This window comes from Eleutherodactylus coqui, chromosome 4, assembly GCF_035609145.1.
Source record: "Eleutherodactylus coqui strain aEleCoq1 chromosome 4, aEleCoq1.hap1, whole genome shotgun sequence".
NCBI lineage: Eukaryota > Metazoa > Chordata > Amphibia > Anura > Eleutherodactylidae > Eleutherodactylus > Eleutherodactylus coqui.
In genome coordinates, this window is record NC_089840.1 from 98,568,454 (window position 1) to 98,586,979 (window position 18,526).

The 18,526-nt window shown below is 37.4% G+C and overlaps 1 protein-coding gene across 1 annotated transcript in view; it reads right to left on the reverse strand.

Moving 5' to 3' along the window:
• NLGN4X (neuroligin 4 X-linked) overlaps positions 1-18,526 on the reverse strand; it is a 183,830-nt gene that overhangs the window by 104,762 nt on the left and 60,542 nt on the right. The window contains exon 2 of the mRNA XM_066599914.1: positions 1,844-1,996. Coding sequence (XP_066456011.1) covers positions 1,844-1,996 — 153 coding nt within the window. The remainder of the gene's footprint in view (positions 1-1,843; positions 1,997-18,526) is intronic.

An 18,526-nucleotide genomic window follows, 5' to 3' on the forward strand; every position in this document is an offset into this window, starting at 1 on the left:
ATTTTGTTTGCCCTTCTACAGATATAGATATACTCTCTGTGTACCCAATGTATTCACTTCCTTATATGAAAAATGGTGAAACTTTCCAATTCTCTAAACTCCTACAGATGCAAGCAGAAGCTAGCAGTCAGCAAGAACGCTCTATTTCCCGATTCTTAGTAAATTTAGCAGGGGTAAAATCAGACATAAATAACCGCAGTCTGAAGCATTACCGCTTTTAGCTACCGCAATAGTAACCCAAGCAGTTTTACTGGAAACTTATGCAAATAACATGGGAAATTTATGCAATTAATAGTTCAAGCTGTAATCTCCAATCATATCGCAGGAACCACACGTGGGTGTCCAAGACAACCCACTCATCTCGTCCTGCTACCACATGATGGCCAATCACAGATGACCGGAGGATGGAAGAATTGCAAGATGCTTATCCAATAATTAAACAATACGTTGTATCTATGTAATCTTTGACCTGCCCAGATGGGCAGATATGTTAAACTCTTTAAAAGAGGCTGCGGGCCCACAAATAAAACAGAATTAAGGAAGCTTATACATGCTGAACCTGTGTCAGTGTGAAATCTTCTTATGCGCATAATCAATTCGTAACCAATGAGGAAAGGGTGCAAACATTCCTAATTGAGTAGGACGTGGACGCAAAAGGAAATCCACAACAGTTGTTTTCTTCCATTTTTATATACACTGATAGCAGCCTGGTAGACATCTTATCAATTGGGGTACGGAGCAGTGAACCCCCACAATCAAAAACTGTACTCAAAATGCTCCAGGCCAATCCATAAAGGTCAATATCGCACCTTGATTTGAGAATGTTCTGCTTGGCATTGGACTATTAGACTATTTAAAAACCAAATAGAATTTGCACATTTTTAGCTTTTGAAGTAAATATTATTAATCACTTGAGGACTGTTTTTATTTTTCAATCCTACTTCAAAAAAATCACTTCTTTGTTTTTCCATCAATGTAATTGCCTGGAGGCGTCTTTTTTGATGGACAAATAACATGTTTCATTAGTATTATTATAGTGTACTAAACAATGTACTGAAAAACATTTAAGAATTTTTTAAGTGGAGAAAAATGGTAATTATGCAATGAGGATCATCTCTTTAAAGGCTTCGTCAGATATGCGCAAATACATTCACCGCTTGACACCACTTTAAAAAGATGTAGGTGTAGGTTTAAAGTCCATTAGTACGGTTAGTAAAAAGGTGATTGCAGTCACTAAGAGGTTAATGCAGATTGTTAAAGCTCAAAGCTCCCTAGAATTAAGTCCTCCATTTTAATTGTCTTAAAGTTATATGGTACATTTCAAGGACACATTTCTCTTGCAAAAAGATTTTTATGAAAAATTGTATCCCAACATAGACTTTTTTGTCCCAAAAAGGAAAAATGATCTGAAACACCACTACAAGTTTACCTGCATCCTTCAAGATTATAACTGTAGACATTTTTTCCTTTGTATTGACTTATACCTTAACTATAGTAAAACATATTTTCTTGAGCTCTTACAAAGTAGAATATAAGCATTGAGCCTTTGCAATCCAATTTTGGATTCAGGGTTTCCTAGTGGGCTTTCTCTTACTGCCATTATACAATGGCGCCATCTGCTGGCTAGAGCCAGTACTGTGGTATGGGACATGCTGGAGAGGCCCCCGACAACAGAGTAGCCAGTAATCTACAGTAGGAATACCCTGCCGGATGTCTTCTGACATCGGAGCTGTACAGCCTTCAATCAGAATGTCTTCGGACGTCAGACATTGGATTGGAAAGGGTTAAATTCAGAGGGTAAACAAATGGTGACAAGATGAGAGTACAATAAGGGTTAACTTACCAAGAATACCTAATCTGTAGTTTACGGTGATTACAATGACATTTCCATGACTTGCAAGTATACTTCCATCAATCATGTTTCCTGTACCCTCCATGTAGGATCCTCCATGGATGTAAACCATAACTGGCTTCTTATTATTTGGATCATGGATATCTAAAAAAAAGTATAAGTAAGGATCACATACTCAAAATATGGCCATTTATTATACATAATACACTAGTTCCTGCTGAAAGTATTATTAGTAGTCACATTTCGTTTTCAGTGGTATTTCACAAATAATATCTCATTCACCATACACAGGTACAGTAAATGTAGATGTTTACTGGTTAAGAAAGGTTGCCCAACATCTATTAAAAAGGAAAGTAAACAGACACCATACCACATGGGGGACCTAAATACACCATAAGTTCTTGACAAATTATAAAAATGTTAGTATAAGAAAAACTTGTGTTTAAATTAATAATCTGTTTTATATTAATTTATTCATTTATCTTTGGGGATTAAAAATGAAGACATAAAACAGTTATTGTAACATTCCAAAATCAGTTGATCTTTCCTACTATACATAATATCCAAGATGTTATATTTGCTTTAGGTGTAATGTATTTGTGTATGAAGCAAGTCTGGTAGCACACAGATCTGCAGGTCTACACTTATTGTGTCTTTCCATGGTGCAATATGGCATCTCATGCACTATGTCATGATAATGCTGTGTCAAATTCTATATGAATCTGGCACAAAAAAATCATCTATGGAATATGCTTCAGGGCTCAGTCACATGGGCGCATCGGCACCCGTACACCAGCGCCGATGCGCCCGTGTTACTGCAGCCAGCAGACGGCCGTACCTGAAGATGGACGTCTCTCTGCAGCGCCAGGACGAAGAACATGTGACGAGCTCCATTGCCGGTCATGTGTTCTTTCATTAGCGCTGGAGAGAGACGGCCGTCTTCAGGTACGGCCGTCTTCTGTCAGTCACACGGGCGCATCGGCGCCGGTGTACGGGTGCCAATGCGCCCGTGTGACTGAGCCCTGACAGTTAGAAGACGGCCATACCTGAAGATAGACATCTGTCTCCAGCGCTGATAAAAGAACACATGACTGGCAATGGAGCCGGTCACATGTTCTATCTCCCGGCGCTGCAGAGAGACGTCTGTCTTCAGGTACGGCCGCCTGCTTGCTGCAGTAACATGGGCGCCATAGCGCCCGTGTGACTAAGCCCTCAGTATAACATTGGAGGCATACTCAGGTATAGTGTAACCCCATACACAATTATAAATCACACTTTTTTCTTCTCATGCTTATCTACTCAAAGATTAGAATAGAAACTTTTAAATCTTAAGTAGCAGTAGAACTTTACAATTATTGGGTTTGCATCTTCCAAAAAATATTTACCTGAAAGATTCTGCCATTTTTAATTTTGATGTTATACATAAGAAAGTGGGAAATGTATTTTATGCCTCAACTAATTAATCAATTTATAAACATATTGGTAGCAAATGTTACCAAAGTATTGCATACTATTCATTACTTACATAATGTACAGTATATATCAACTGAAAACAATTAGCTGTTTGTTGAAGAAATTTTGCTTAGATTTCATATATTGCATTACATAGCAGTTTTCCTTAAAATCTTACATGTTAAATATAATAAACAGGCTTGTGAGTATGTACTTTATAAAACTACAGGAATTTCATATTTTTGTCTTCATATAAATTCTTCATAGTGAATACTGTAAAGTTTTAAGTTAGAAAGTATCTTAAAGCAAATTTGAAATAAACATTGAGATTTACATAATTTAAAGGGATATCATTTCTTTCTTGGGTTATGTAAGAATGTAAACTGAAGACACTTTAGAAATCTGAGCATTTTATTTAACTTGTCTAGTGGGTTGTTAAGTAGATATTAGAGATGAGCGAACGTACTCGGTAAGGGCGATTTCGCAATCGAGCACCGCGATTTTCGAGTACTTCACTACTCGGGTGAAAAGTACTCGGGTGTGCCGGGGGGCAGGGGGGGTGCGGTGAAGCGGGGGTAGCAGCGGGGAACAGGGGGGAGCCCTCTCTCTCTCCCTCTCCCCCCCACTCCCCTCTGCAACCCCCCGCTCACTCCCGAGTAGTGAAGTACTCGAAAATTGCGGTGCTCGATTGCGAAATCGCCCTTACCGAGTATGTTCGCTCATCTCTAGTAGATATATGTTCAAAAAAGTGCTTAAATGCATAGTAAAAATTTCAAATATACTTGAAATTGAAAGAATTTTGAAATATAAGTAATCAGCAGACTTTTCAAGCTCAGAGATTCATGTCAATACAATTAAAAAGATTGGAAATGTCTCAAAATAATATAGAAATATTTTAAAGGAAATAGTTTCCATTAAAATCTTAATGACCAAGACTATTTTAGGAATATTTCTGTATTTCACTTCCTGTATTCAGTAAGCCATAAATTTAATTTCTAGATATAAGTAACTATATGAGGATTTATTTTCATGCAGAACAAATTATAGATTGCGGATTACATTTGGGACATATACAAGTTAGAATTTTTACGACCTTTTTGTTCCGGCAGAAGGTGGAATGCATGAAAATAGTAAGCCTACCATTTTTATACCAAATATTTGTATGTTTTTGCTGTTTGTATTCAATAAAATAATTAAATATATGTTCTATTTATTTATTTTATGGCACTAATTTTGCATGCAGAACACAAACTCTACCTAATTTTTTTTTGTATTTCTTTATTTCAATAAACTTTTTTATTGCCAAAGACATACATTATGGCCCTAAATACCTTAATATTAGGGCTTAAATCTTACAGTAGTATTATATTACGGTCCATAATGTTAGTTTTCAAAATAAAACAAATTATGCTGTTCGATATTCTAGGTGTAATATTTTTGGTACACTAGATCAATTTGAATTTGGGAAGCAGTATGAAAAGTTAAACATCCTAGTTCGTTTTGTCTGTAAGCATAAAACCTTGCATAAACACCTGACAGCTGTTCTACATATTATCACTTCTGTGCTTTCATACAGGTGCAATAGTTATTCAGAGAATTGCTGCAAAGTGGACTAGTAATCTCTTCGGGCCACCTGCCTCCATTTACTGCAAACAGATTAGTCATTCAAATAATGATGATCTTTACTTGTATAGCAACAACTTATTCTACAGCATTTTCAAGGCCCATCGGGATCACAAACAATATGAAAACTACAGAAATTACAAAAGTTAAAAATGGTATTTTTAGGCTAATAATGAATTGAGGCTTGCAACAGAGGCTAAAAGCAATAAAAAGTATTTTGGGGTATTTCAAAAGAAAAATAAAAGTCAAGGATGCTATTGGATGCTTACATGGTGAAAATGGGGAATTCGTTAAGAATGATGTTGAGAAGGCTGAAGTTTTAAATTCCTATTTTGCATCTGTTTTCTCTCAGAAAGTAGATGTAACATCAACTGATCTTCCCTGTGCTATTGAGGGAATAAGAGAATGCAGGCTATCTATAAGCAGAGAGATGGTGAGTGAACACTTAGCTAACGTAAATGAATCACTAGCCATAACCTTTGAAAATTCATGGAGAACAGGAGAAGTCCCGGAAGATTGGGTAGGTCAAATGTTGTCCCTATCTTCAAAAAAGGGAAGAAGGTGGATCCAGGTAACTACAGGCCTGTAAGCCTGACTTCTATACCGGGAAAGATCTTTGAACAAATTATTAACCAGCATATATACAAGTATCCCAGGGAGGTTTCCATTATCACTGTAGCTATACCTTTTGTTTGGATTCTTTAGCTGTTCTAACTTTGAAACCCTGCTATAGCGAATTACGCTACAGACGGTTTTCAGTCTCAAATTCTTCTTGTTGTCCCGTGCCGAACCTTTTTTTGAGCTTTATACTAAAAACGGACACGGATGTTTGGTTTACCCCTCAATGGAACACTTTAGTCTAACCGAAACTCTGTTCGCATTGTGGTTACAGGAACACGGTTATTAGAGACCGTTTCATTATCCGGATGACCAGCACTTTATTCATCCTTGGATTCGGTCTCTCTAGAAACCCTAGTTTTTCTATTGGTTTCTTATTGCCTTTCATTTTTTGCCCACACATCTATTTGGGATTCTGGAAAGGGAATTTTTATTTTTATTTTTGTGTGTCCTTTTGAAGATTGGCCCTTAATCTCTTTTATTTTTATATCTATTAAAGGTTATGTTTTAGAGTCGAATAAGAATCCTGACAGTGAAACCCTCCTTAGTCAGACCTCATCTGTAATACTGTGTCCAGTTCTGGATACCGCTCTTTAAAATAGACAGACAAACTGGAGCAAGTTCAGAGAAGAGTTTACAGGATAGTGAGCGGTCTCCAAATCAAGTCCTACGAGGAACGGTTAAAGGATCTGGGAATGTGTAGCTTGCAAAAAAGAAGACTGAGAGGAGACTTAATAGTGGTCTACAAATATCTGAAGGGCGTCACAGTGCATGGGGATCAACTCTATTTTCATTTGCACGAGGAAAGACCAGAAGCAATGGGATGAAACTGAAAGGAAGGAGACACAAATTATATTTTAGAAAAAACCTTCTGACAGTGAGGGTGATCAATGGGTGTAACAGGTTACAATGGGAGGTGGCAAGTTCTCCTTCAATGGAAGTGTTCAAAAAAAGCTGGACAAATATCTGTCTAGGATGATTTAGTGAATCCTGCACTGAGCAGGGGGTTGGACCAGATAACCCTGGAGATCCTTTCCAACTATACCATTCTATGATTCTACGTATTGACTTTTTTGGAAACAAAGGGGGTGGGGTGAAACAGAAGGTACAGAGGCAGGCACTGGAGAAAGGGGGAAGACAGTAATACAATGATAACATGCAATATACAGTTATTAGGTCATAAACAGGGTGAAGGTAGTGCAGAAGCTGCCGGGCAGGAAGTGTACATAATAGGCAAAAGTGAAAAGCTATGGTGGGGGACTAGATTAGGAGGTTAGCTATGCTTCTATGAAGAGTGATTGCCTGTTTTCATGTGTCAATATTTGCTTGCCTTTTAGGTAAGCTAATAACTAAGCAAGTCCAACAAGTGAGTCATTTCTAGCTCAGTGCCCTGTCAGTGGCTGCATGTACATATAATGACTATTGACCAAATTTACAGTTTTTAGCTATTAGGGTGGTTTCACACAAGTGTGTTTTTGCACCTATGTATGTGCTTATACATCCGTCTATGAAGGTCTGTGCATTGCCTTCAATGGAACCGCGGTTGCTGCTGACGGCTCCATTGAAGGCAATAGTCTGCCAGCACCCCTGAATTGTTTTTCAGGGAAAGGCTTTACATATAAGCTCTTCCCTCGAAAAGAAGAATTTTAGTGTAAAAAAAATACTTACCTGTCCGCCGCTGCCATGTCCCTGCAGCTGAAGAACACATCTGCCGCATGCGGCAGATGTTTCCATCATCCCCGTGAGGAAAAATAATTCCCTGCTGCACCTGCTACATCTGTGACAGATGCAGCAAAGGAATTCATCCCTGAGGGGAATAAAGAATTCCCTACCACAGATGTCACAGGTAGAAGTCAACAGGTTGCTCCAAAAGCCACGTTGTAACTTTGGAAATCAGAGTCTCATCATCTTGAAAATGATTTCCCTTCAAAAATGACTTAATTGTTGGAAAGAGGCCGAAGTCTGATGGTGCAAGGTCGGATGAATAAGGGGGATGCGGTAGAATTTCATACCCGCAGCAGCGTGTTTCCATCTGGGCAACTTGTGAGTTGCCCAGACGAGGGTTGGGCACGTGCCTACTTGGCAGGTGGTGAGTCCAGATGCTTCCATTGTATCAACTGGGCTTTAGTCTCTGGTTCATAGTGATGGACCTAGTTTTTATCTTCTGTGATCAGTATGCTGAAAAACTCCTCATGATTTCCATGGCACATTGTCAAAACAGTTTGGGAGCATTTGACTCATTCCTGCCTCTGGAAAGGTGTGAGCAGCTGGGGAACCCAGCAAGCGAATACCTTATGCATATGAAGATGGTCCTAGATGACTTTTTCCATGAACCTCACACTAATCTTGACATTTTGGGCTAGGTCTCGAATGATTATGTGGTGATTTTTCAAAATGGCAGCCTCCACCTGCTGGATACACCATAGCGAAGTGGGGTTGCCCTGAAAAATAAAGCCGTTTCCCCCAAAGTCCAACAACATTTGAATTTATGATGCCAGTTCTTGACTACATCATATGATGGGGAATCCTCCCTTAAGTTTCTTTCAGCTCAAACATTTCCTTTGATATGTGGTCTTTCAAGTAAAGAAATTTGATGACTGCTCTGTATTGCACTGGGTCCATCAGACCTTGCACCACTTCAGCACCTATAAAAGAAAAAGCATTATCAGTTCAGAGTTGCAAATTGGCATGTAAACTATAGGGACTGATATCATTAAACATGTGCAGTTTCAGCATCATGTGATAAATAAAAGTGGGTCAGGGGAAATCTTTAATGAATGTCCTGTGTATAATGGAAAGATTTGCATCTCTTCCATCTTCTGCTACTTATTTTGGTATACAAATACTGATGTAAAATACTGATATGCATATGTACTGCCCTGTGAAAGTTGCTTAAAGTATAACTACTAAAATCAATAAATCACTTAGTGACTGCCAATATACTTTTTTACGGCGGTCACTAATTGCCATTAGGCCTGCACATAAATCTTTTTAAGGTAGTGGCTTGCCTGACTACTGTCAGCCAGGCTCCTGCTGTAACTGCCAGAAACAGAAAAACCTCATATCTTGGCAGTTCAACCCCTTACATGCCACAACCAATAGCTACAGCAGAGGTAGAGGGTTCCTCTTGTTACCCATCAGCACCCTTGCAGTAAGATTGCAAGGTACCAATGGATTCCCATGCCAGCCATAAGCCTGACAAAGCCTCTGTGTCATCCATGTAACTCAGCTTATTAAGCCCTGACCCTGGAAGAATCTAATAGGTTGATGGGCATTTTAGAATGCACTACATAAGTAATGCAGTGTACTATCCAAGTAGTCCTAGTAAACAATCACATCTTCAAATCCTTTTGAGGGACTAAAAGTAGTGTTTAAAGAGTTCAGTAAAGCCTAATTTTAAAACATGAAGTAAAAAATACAATTTTCCCCCACAGCAACCCTTTTTAAATGGATGAAATACCCACCCAAAATTGTAAAACGCAGGACATAGTAGTATTACTGTGTTCATAACGACCCAAACAATTAACATATTTTGTTATTTATTTTTGAAATCCATAAAAATGAAATAAAACAAAAAATAGTGGCAAATTTTCTATTTTTCTTTTGCTTACCTCTCAAGAAAACACAAAAAAGCAGTTCAAAAGTAACGTATACCTCAAACTGTTGCCAGTGAAAACTGCAACTCTTCCAAAAAAAAAAAAACCTTTATGCCCTCTGTTACTGAAAAAACAAAGATGCGGTGTTTCTTAGAATGTGGCAATGAAGATTCAATTGTCTTTCTTTAAAAGCATGTTTCCTTGTACTAAAGTAATAAATCTATATAAACTTGGTATTGCAGAGTCATGCTGATCCAGGTAAGAGAGTTAACGTGTTATTTTTACCGAATGATGATCACCGAAAAAACAAAACTAACAACAAAATTTCTATTTTTTTATCTCCCCCCACAAAAAATGTAATACAAGTTACACAATACATTACATGTACCCCAGACAAGTGCCATTAAAAAATACAAATTGTCCCACCAAAAATAAACCTTCATATGGCTATGTAAATTAATTATGGCTTTTGCATAGTAACTATGAAAATCGTTTTTTCCTTAAAGCAAAAAATAGGCCACTATGGAGTTAAAATCCTGTTATGGAAAATACGAATGGGGCAGATTTGCTGCAGAATTGCCAATAAGTAAAAAAATCAGTTTTGCTTATATGTACAGAGTTAGTTGATGGGAAGCAAATTGATTTCTGCAAGTCCTATTCAAATGAATGGGGCAGTCACAGACATTTCTGTAACAAATCTGCCTGTGAATTTACCATTAGAGTATACACCACAGGGAGTAAACTTAAGTTGCTAATCTAGAAAAGAAAATTCTTGCTTTATGCTACATGTATTTAGCTTCATTCACTGGTAGACTACACAGTCAATTCATTGATGTATGTGTCTTATTAGACTTAGAGTTCTACAAGTCCTTACTTCATTCCGAACAAAGAGATAAAGATATAGTTAAAATAATGTGAATATCTTACCAAAACAGACAATTATAAGCTGTATGTCAACCTGTTGAGGAAACTTTCTAGATGATATAGTTCTGTGTTTACAGGAGAATCTACACTGAGTCAAGCAGTCAATCATTCACTTTCTAGAGCACTCAAATGTGTTTTCTTTTCCATTGGAGGTATACCTGAAACCCATCCTTAACGTTCTTACTTTTAGATTTTGTTGTCTCTAGCAGCTTAGTTCCCATAGCAGCTATCTGAAGTTATAGATAGATAGATAGATAGATAGATAGATAGACACATAGATAGATACATACACACACATATATAAAAATAAATCTCCAAAGAATTCCATTGTATATTTATTTTTCTCGGTTAAAGCTTAAATACAATGAAGCACTTTTATAAAACTATATAGGTAAAAATTGTATTCATTGCCCCAATATTCATTCACAGTGAAGCTTTTGTTTGTCATGAGCAAAATATGAAATGACAACTGCGCTGCGATGGGCAAGAAACACAGTTTGTCTTTTGGACAGCTTAATAAATCTGCCTCTATGTGTAGCTCCCTGACCTACTGACTGCAATCCTCGCCAGCCACCATCAACTGCCCCTGCAGTCATACCAATTCTGCCGTCACACGGCTAAATGTCTGACCATTGTCTGTATATAGCATCCCTCACGGTCCACTTCGCCTTACCACGCACATCTCCAGCCCCTTTACCTTCTGTATCACCTCATTACTTGTAGTATGTAAGCTTGTTGGAGCAGGACCCTCCCCCCTATTGTTTTCATCAACTGATTACTATGTAACCGCGGTTCTGTAATTTTTGTACTTTTGTCAGTCTGTATTTCCCCTGTCTATGTAAGCGCTGCAGAATATGTTTGCGCTATACAAATAAAGATATTATTATAGCTTTGTTGATTAAAAAGTATTTTGCATAATTGCTATTATGTAGAGATGAGCGAGCATACTCGCTAAGGACAATTGCTCGATCGAGCATTGTCCTTAGCGAGTATCTCCCCGCTCGGCAGAGAAGGTTCCGGTGTCGGCGCAGGTGACAGGTGAGTTGCGGCAGTGAGCAGGAGGGAGGGGGGGAGAGAGGGAGAGAGAGATCTCCCCTCCATTCCTCCCCGCTCTCCTCCGCCGCTCACTGCCTGCCGCTGGCAGCTAAACCTTTTCTCTCGAGGGGGCAGGTACTCGCTAAGGGCAATGCTCGATCGAGCAATTGCCCTTAGCGAGTATGCTCGCTCATCACTAGTATTATGGTCTAGAAAAAGTGTTTCATATTTATTTATATACACTGTGATTTTGTATTAATTGAGAATCCTTAATCCTGAAAGGGAATACATTTAAAAACACCGAAAGTCATATTCATACTTTAAAGTAGTGCACAGCATTGCAGTAAGCAGCCATCAGTGTATATACAACACTTTGGATATCCATAAATTTTGATGTAATAAAAACCTACAACCTAAGAAATGAAATAATGTTACCATTTTGTATAAACTTTGAAGTAGAAGTATGATGCCATTTTTTATTAAACATGAAACATACTTTAATAACAAGTTCAGCATATCTAAATATTATACTAAAATATTTCCCATTTTAAAAGGACTGCAAAAATATCTATAGTAATGCTTCCTTAAAGGGTATTAAATATTTCAGTAGCTCTCATTTGGCATATAGTAGCCATTACTAGTAGCAAGTCATAAACTACACATTGATATAAGAATTATCAGTGAAATAATGAATTGTATTTGTGTCTCAATGGGATACAGTAAATTTGTGTATTTTTAAAAAGAGTAGCAACCACTACTTGAAAGAAAACAAAGTGAGGTTCAATCCTCAATAAAGGAGTTAAAAATGTGAAGAAAATATGCCACAAGAAAAAAAAAATCGCTTATGGAATAGAAAAAAATATTCATGCATCATATTGAGCTTGAATATAAAAAAAAAATACCTTCATCTTCACCACGGTCATTATTGGCTATATCATCAGCTTGTTTCTTTGTGTTGGCTCCTGAGGGTTACAGTAAGAAGAATAAAAGGAAAAATATAATTCACACAGAATTATAAAAAAACTGAAGCAAAAATTTAAAAAGTGAAAAAATGAATTTAGATAAGAAATATTGTTATACAAAAATGTAACAAATTGTTACATTGTATGCAAACATAAAGAAAATCATGAAAAACTGATGTGAAAAATGCTATTTGTAATGAAGAGAAGGTGAAATGATTCTTGCTTCATATTAGCAGGTTAATTGAAATGTCTTATATGTAAAAAAAATGTAATAACATGTTCAAGAGATGTTAAAAGTGAAAAAAAATATATGTATTTTTGAAGTAGATGAAAAAAATGTACTGAAGACATTCGAAAAGTGTCCACAAAAGAGTTAGATACTTTAGCCATCTGGAAAAAAAAAATTAAGAACCAAAAATAATTTATATTTTATACATAGATTATGTATAGATACATAATATATGTATAAAATATTGAAATGACATGCTGAATTGTTTACAAAGAACTTTCGGTTTCATAAATTAACACACCAAACAGGCTGCTTAGGATAGCACCTCACAAAGGAAAGTTATGTTCTCATGGGGAAAAATTATAACAAACGCTTAAGATATAATATCTAACGTAAATGGGAAAATCTCAAGAAACAACAACAAGAAGCATAGATTCATTGTAATGGAACTGATTTCTATAACTCTGAACTGGATATTTTAAAAAAATGACCTATGTTTAATGAAATATGAAATTAAGTATTTTAACTAGATGAAAGAAAATGTTCTGGACACTCTGAAAAACTGATTATGAAAGAGTCAGACACTTTAGCCATCTGAATATAAATATACATTGATAGTTCCATCAATTTGTAACAAACATAAAGTATGCTGAATGTACATGTTAGAAAATTCAACCGAAGTTAGAAAATTCAACCAATTTTCATTAAAAAAATGTGATATAAAGGAACATGAAAAATTTCATTGATGACAATAAACACATTCAGGCCTCAGTCACACGGGCGCAGCGGACCAGCGGACGGATGTACCTAAAGACGGCAGCTCTGGAGGAAAGAACATGTGACCGGCTCCATTGCCGGTCATGTGTTCTTTCCTCCGGCGCTGCAGAGAGACGGCCGTCTGCAGGTACGTCCGTCTCCTTCCTGCAGTCACACGGGCGCATCGGCGCCGGTGTACGGGTGCCGATGCGCCCGTGTGACTGAGGGCTCAGTTTGATTTGAAGGATTACACAATCTGTTTCTCCCAAAATTGTGCAAATTAAGCCACCTGCATACAACCTTATTTGTCATTCACATGTAGTTATATTTTGTTTTCCCAATGGTAACCAATGGACAATGCAACATTAATCAGTATTTCATATGGAATATGCGTTATTGGGTATACAGCACGCTCCATCAGACCTCATCTCTCCTTAAAATGATAGTAAAATGTCCAAAAAAACATGTAGATATTTGAGGGGGAAATCATTTCTACAATAGTGTTTAATTGAAAATTTTGCATCATTTTGCTTCCACAGCTTCTATACATCACATCAGACACTAAAGTCTGATTCGCACTGGCAGATCCATCAGTAAGTTTGTCGGATGGCTTAGTTTCCAGGTTCTCCTTCACCTTTCTGAATTTTCTTATCAATTAATTTATGACCAAATCAGTTTTCCCCAAACCAATCTGATCACTTACAGTACTTTTCTTTTAACCAAACCAAGAATTTACTTACTTTTTTCACCAAACCAATGGTCTGTTTTTTCTTGCATCTGTATCACTGTATTAGCAATTTGTCTGAGTGTTTTCATGAAAATAGACATTATTGACACAAATATTTAGGCAGAGAAAATAGCTATTTTTTGCCCTCCTGATGTCTAATTTTGTCTTACGTTCACTTTTGTAGACCTTATAGTATGTATGTTGCATTACCTCATATTACCTGATGTTATTACCATATTATCATTGTTATATCCTTTGGTGTTACAAAAATATGATGTAGAACACGGGCAATTATATATAATATAAGGATCAAAAGAATGTATTTTAGGTATCATTGGGAAAAATAGTTTTGTTATAAAAAATGTATGGTCAAAGCAGCAAATTTTATTAGAGGTAGACAAGACAGTTTAACAAAGCAGCAAGAGAATAGGAAAGAAAGCCTTACTCTAATTATGTTACGTTCAAAAGGCGCTAGCAATATAGCAGTAGCAATATGGATTTAGGTTATAATATGCATTTAAATGCTTACACAGTACAGGAATGTCAAATGGCCCATGCTAAGGAATTTAAGAGAAAACAAGGGGCATGGTGGGAGTCTTGAAGTGTCCACAAAATACATAATAGTAAAAGGAAGAAAGAAGATCTTGTTCAGAACAGAAAAATGTTTAGAGTAGAAACTGCAGATTAGTAAAAACTTTTATGAAGATAGGTTATGAAGAGATTTATATTGCATTACAAGACATTTAAGAATATTACAGTATATAAAGAAAAGTTAAAGAAACATGAAAAATCAACCTGGCATCTGTGTACCATCAGTCAATGTATAGCAAGTAACATTAACTTCATTAGGTGAAGACACATGAAAACTGGCACAAAATGGAACAGTTGCTGATAACCAACCAAATGTTAGATCTCATTACTCAGGGGCTCCTTTACATCAGTTTTGATCAATTCTCCCAATGTATTATTACACAATTGTATTTTGCTTATGTAAACTAGGATTCTTAGGCTGCCTGTCCACAGGTGTTTTTGGATTGTGTTCCCCGTGGCGATATTCCAGCCACGGGGAATGGAATGCGTGCTTTCCACAGCATTGCTATGGAAAGCTCAGGCCCCTGTCCACAAGCGGAGAATCATAGTGATTCTCTGCTCGCGGCCGGCAAATCGCAGCATGCTGCGAATTGCCGCGATTCTCAGCGGTCAGCCTATCTGTCAGATATGCAGACCGCAGAGATCCGTCTGCCAGCTCCTGCTCCCAGGCAGCAGAGATCTGCTGCAGGATACCACAATGCCCGTGGGCAGGCAACCTTAAAGGTTTTATTCACAAAGACTTTGTTTCAAAAGCTAGTTTAGACTGCATTAATACCATTAAACAAGGTACACTCATCTTGCTTGCTCTCCTGCCGCTTTTGTGTCACAAGGGCTCAATCCCCACTTGTTTTAAACTCTGGGTGCATGAGGCTAAAAATGATATTACCAGCAGAGGGCTATGTGAGTACTGCACCTATTCACCAGCTCCCTCCCTTCAACTAGTGATTAGCTGCATTTGTTACATGACCTAGTGTTGGAAAATCTTAACTGTACCTCCGCATTGACAAGTGGGGACCGAGTGCTGACAAAATCTTCTTTTATGCTTAGGTTACTACTTTAGACAGCTGCTATTTGAAAAAAAGGTGTCTTCCTGGATAACCCTTCCATAAAAAGAATTCCACAGCTGACTTAGTGAGGTGCAAAGTTTAGTAACTTTGAGATGTCACATCAGACACCTATTCACCCCTGTGGACACCAGCAAAAAGGGTCAAAACCAACCCAAAGAACTTTACTGCCTTCTTCCCAGTGAGAGAAGACATGGTACATATTACCTTTTTCTATTCCAGCTCATCAGATCACTACTACATTCTATCTGGCCAGACTTGGTTTCCTTACCTTCATCCCAGTGGCTTTTGTCTCAGCAGACTAACACTCCAACCAAAGCTCCGTTTTCACTTTACCTATGAGAGGACCAGAGAATATTCCTTGGCATGTCAAGGGCTAGCAGAAATGAATAAACTTTACCAGCAGCATAGCCAACACTGGACCAGTCTAAAGACAACTACTACATGTAGCAAGTCCCTTCAAAATTACTTCACAGATATGTTTTACAAAGTGTCTGCCCAATTAGACTATAAAAGAGATAGGACCCAAGCTACAGAAAACCAAATGAGAAGTTTACATTTGCCCTCAGTGGGCTGGTTGATAACCACATTTGGAGTTATTTGCTGATATAAAAATTGCTAATGGAAAACCTATCCCTCTCTAATTATCCATTACAAGATCTAAAAGACCAAAGCCAATAAACTATCCAATAATCACAGTAATATCTTTGACCTACTGGACTTAGGACAATGCTACTATTGTCTAAAGCCAGTTCTGTTGTTTTGGTTAAACAATCAGCAAGTTTGTACCAGTATCCTGAATGATTCTGCAAATAATACCTTCTGTGAAGATGAAAATGATTTTTAAGTAACTGATGCACCTCAGATGGCTTGGGCGCAGTCACACTGGCACCAGCCTCAGCAGGTAGCATTGAAGTACTTACAGATCAAAGGTAATATCACTTGAGATTTCCCCATTTTCTGGGTACATCAGCTACCCCTGTAACATTATCAGGAGTACAATTATGAGGGTGTGGTTGGGACATATTAAGTGTGCAACACCAACAAAACATTAATGTCAAGCTCCAGGAGACAGCACCCAAATACAGGACTGCCCAAGACATACAGAGCTACTTTTTGTAATATAGGTTTAATCTTTATTAAGTTCAGTTCTTGTAGGTCTAAAAAAAAACTACAGACCCTGATGAGAGTGTAACTTTGACTGCTGGAGCGCAGTGAATGAATGTACACTGGTTTGTTACCAAAGTTTAGGTAGCAAATCTGCCTTACAGTAAAAATGGTCACTAGTGGCACCAAGTATTTTTTGTGGAGCATAGGACAGTGTTGAAGTGTGATCTGTGCTTCCTCTTGCAACTGGCACTTTCCCTTGTCACAGCAGCAAATGCAAGACCTGTAGCCACCTCCTACCAACAAATACAGTCCACACCCAATGCACAACAGGACTATAAAATCTCTAACAATTTCTCCCATACATGCTTTAATGTGGTGTACATGATAAGGTGTTCAATGTATCCTAAAGGCATATACATTGAAAAAGCAAAATAATGAATACAATCCAGGTTGAATTTGCACAGACATACAATAATGAAGGAACTGGATATGCCCATGGGGAAACATTTCTATGTACATGATCACAGTTTAATGAATCTAAAAGTCAGAATACTCAAAGGTCATCTTAAGGATAACAGAGGTATTAACTTTGGGAATTCAAACTGGTAAGAATTTTCGAGATATTAAAACAAGGTCTGAATTTAACACCTGGCTTTATGGCTTCTTTTATAGTCAGTTCACATCCATCAGCCTGATATGTGACTTCCTAAGTCATCACCTCTTCCAGTTTCAGAATATACACAAACCTGAGTTCTATGACTCTGGTTTATCATTATATTATTAGTTTTGAGGCTTGAGTAGCCTCAAAAGCTTGCAAATATAATTTTTATGGTTAGTCAATAAAAGTATCACCTCTATAATACCTTTGTCTTTATATACAAGTCTATTTAACATGACATAGTAAAAAGAGACAATTTTGAGAAAAAGCAAAATACATTTATTCCTGTTTTTTAGTCTAAAAAAATTAAACATTTTCAGGTCACCTGTAGTTACCTTGCTTCAATTTAATAGCTCAGGATACTTTGCAATTGAAAAATGTACTGATGCAAATTCCTTTGAAAACAATGCAGTCAACCACAACTAATTGAAATAGAACTGTTATCTCATATCCCCTTCTGTGTAACTGCTTTACATATTAAACAGGAAAAAACATGAGGCGCTTTTTTTTACTTTTCAAGACATTAGTTTGGACATTGCTGAATAGATATTTAGCTGTTGGAAAAAAATGTTTGCAAAACTAACCACTGAGATATTGTTAAACTGATCTTTTCCAAAATTACATTTGTGCTCCTTGAAAAAAAAAACATTTTAGAAATTTCAAATCTACTTTTATTCAGAGTTGCTTTTTATGCTGTTCTACCATCAGTAATTTGCTGGAAGCTTGTGCCAACTCTAAATCTTTTGCACTTTAAATAAACAAAGCTCTTAAACCATCATGCGCGACTTCCAGTATTCAAATAAAAAAGAAGTTAAGCCAACTTGTTAACAATATTTAGTTGACGGTGACTACAAGGATTTTATTCTACTATATTCAGAATACCTAGGATACTTTACTTTTTCTTCTTCACAGTACAGTGGCACACCACGTGATGGATATAGATAATTCACATAATAAGGCACAGTGAACTTGATGATTTCAAAATACTTCAGGTGGCACTATACACTTGGTTTAACGGTCACTACAACACTCAGCCCTTTTTTCTGAAAGCCCCTCTTAACTACCTTTTGGTTGAATACACCAACAGACTTAATTAACCAGGTAACATCACAGGCCTCAGGGCAGCCAACCCAGTCTATCCAAAGCTGTCACCGCACACATCCCAACTAAGTCCAGCTGTAGTTTTCCCGCAGAGATACGTCTTACACCACCCAGCCAGCTTCAACAGACCAACACCCAGCAGCAGAAAAAAGGTGCCCTGAGAAAGCAAAATTAAGCAGATTGGTTAGGGGAGATGTTTAAAAAGGTAAAGGTAAAGTCCCCGGGTGC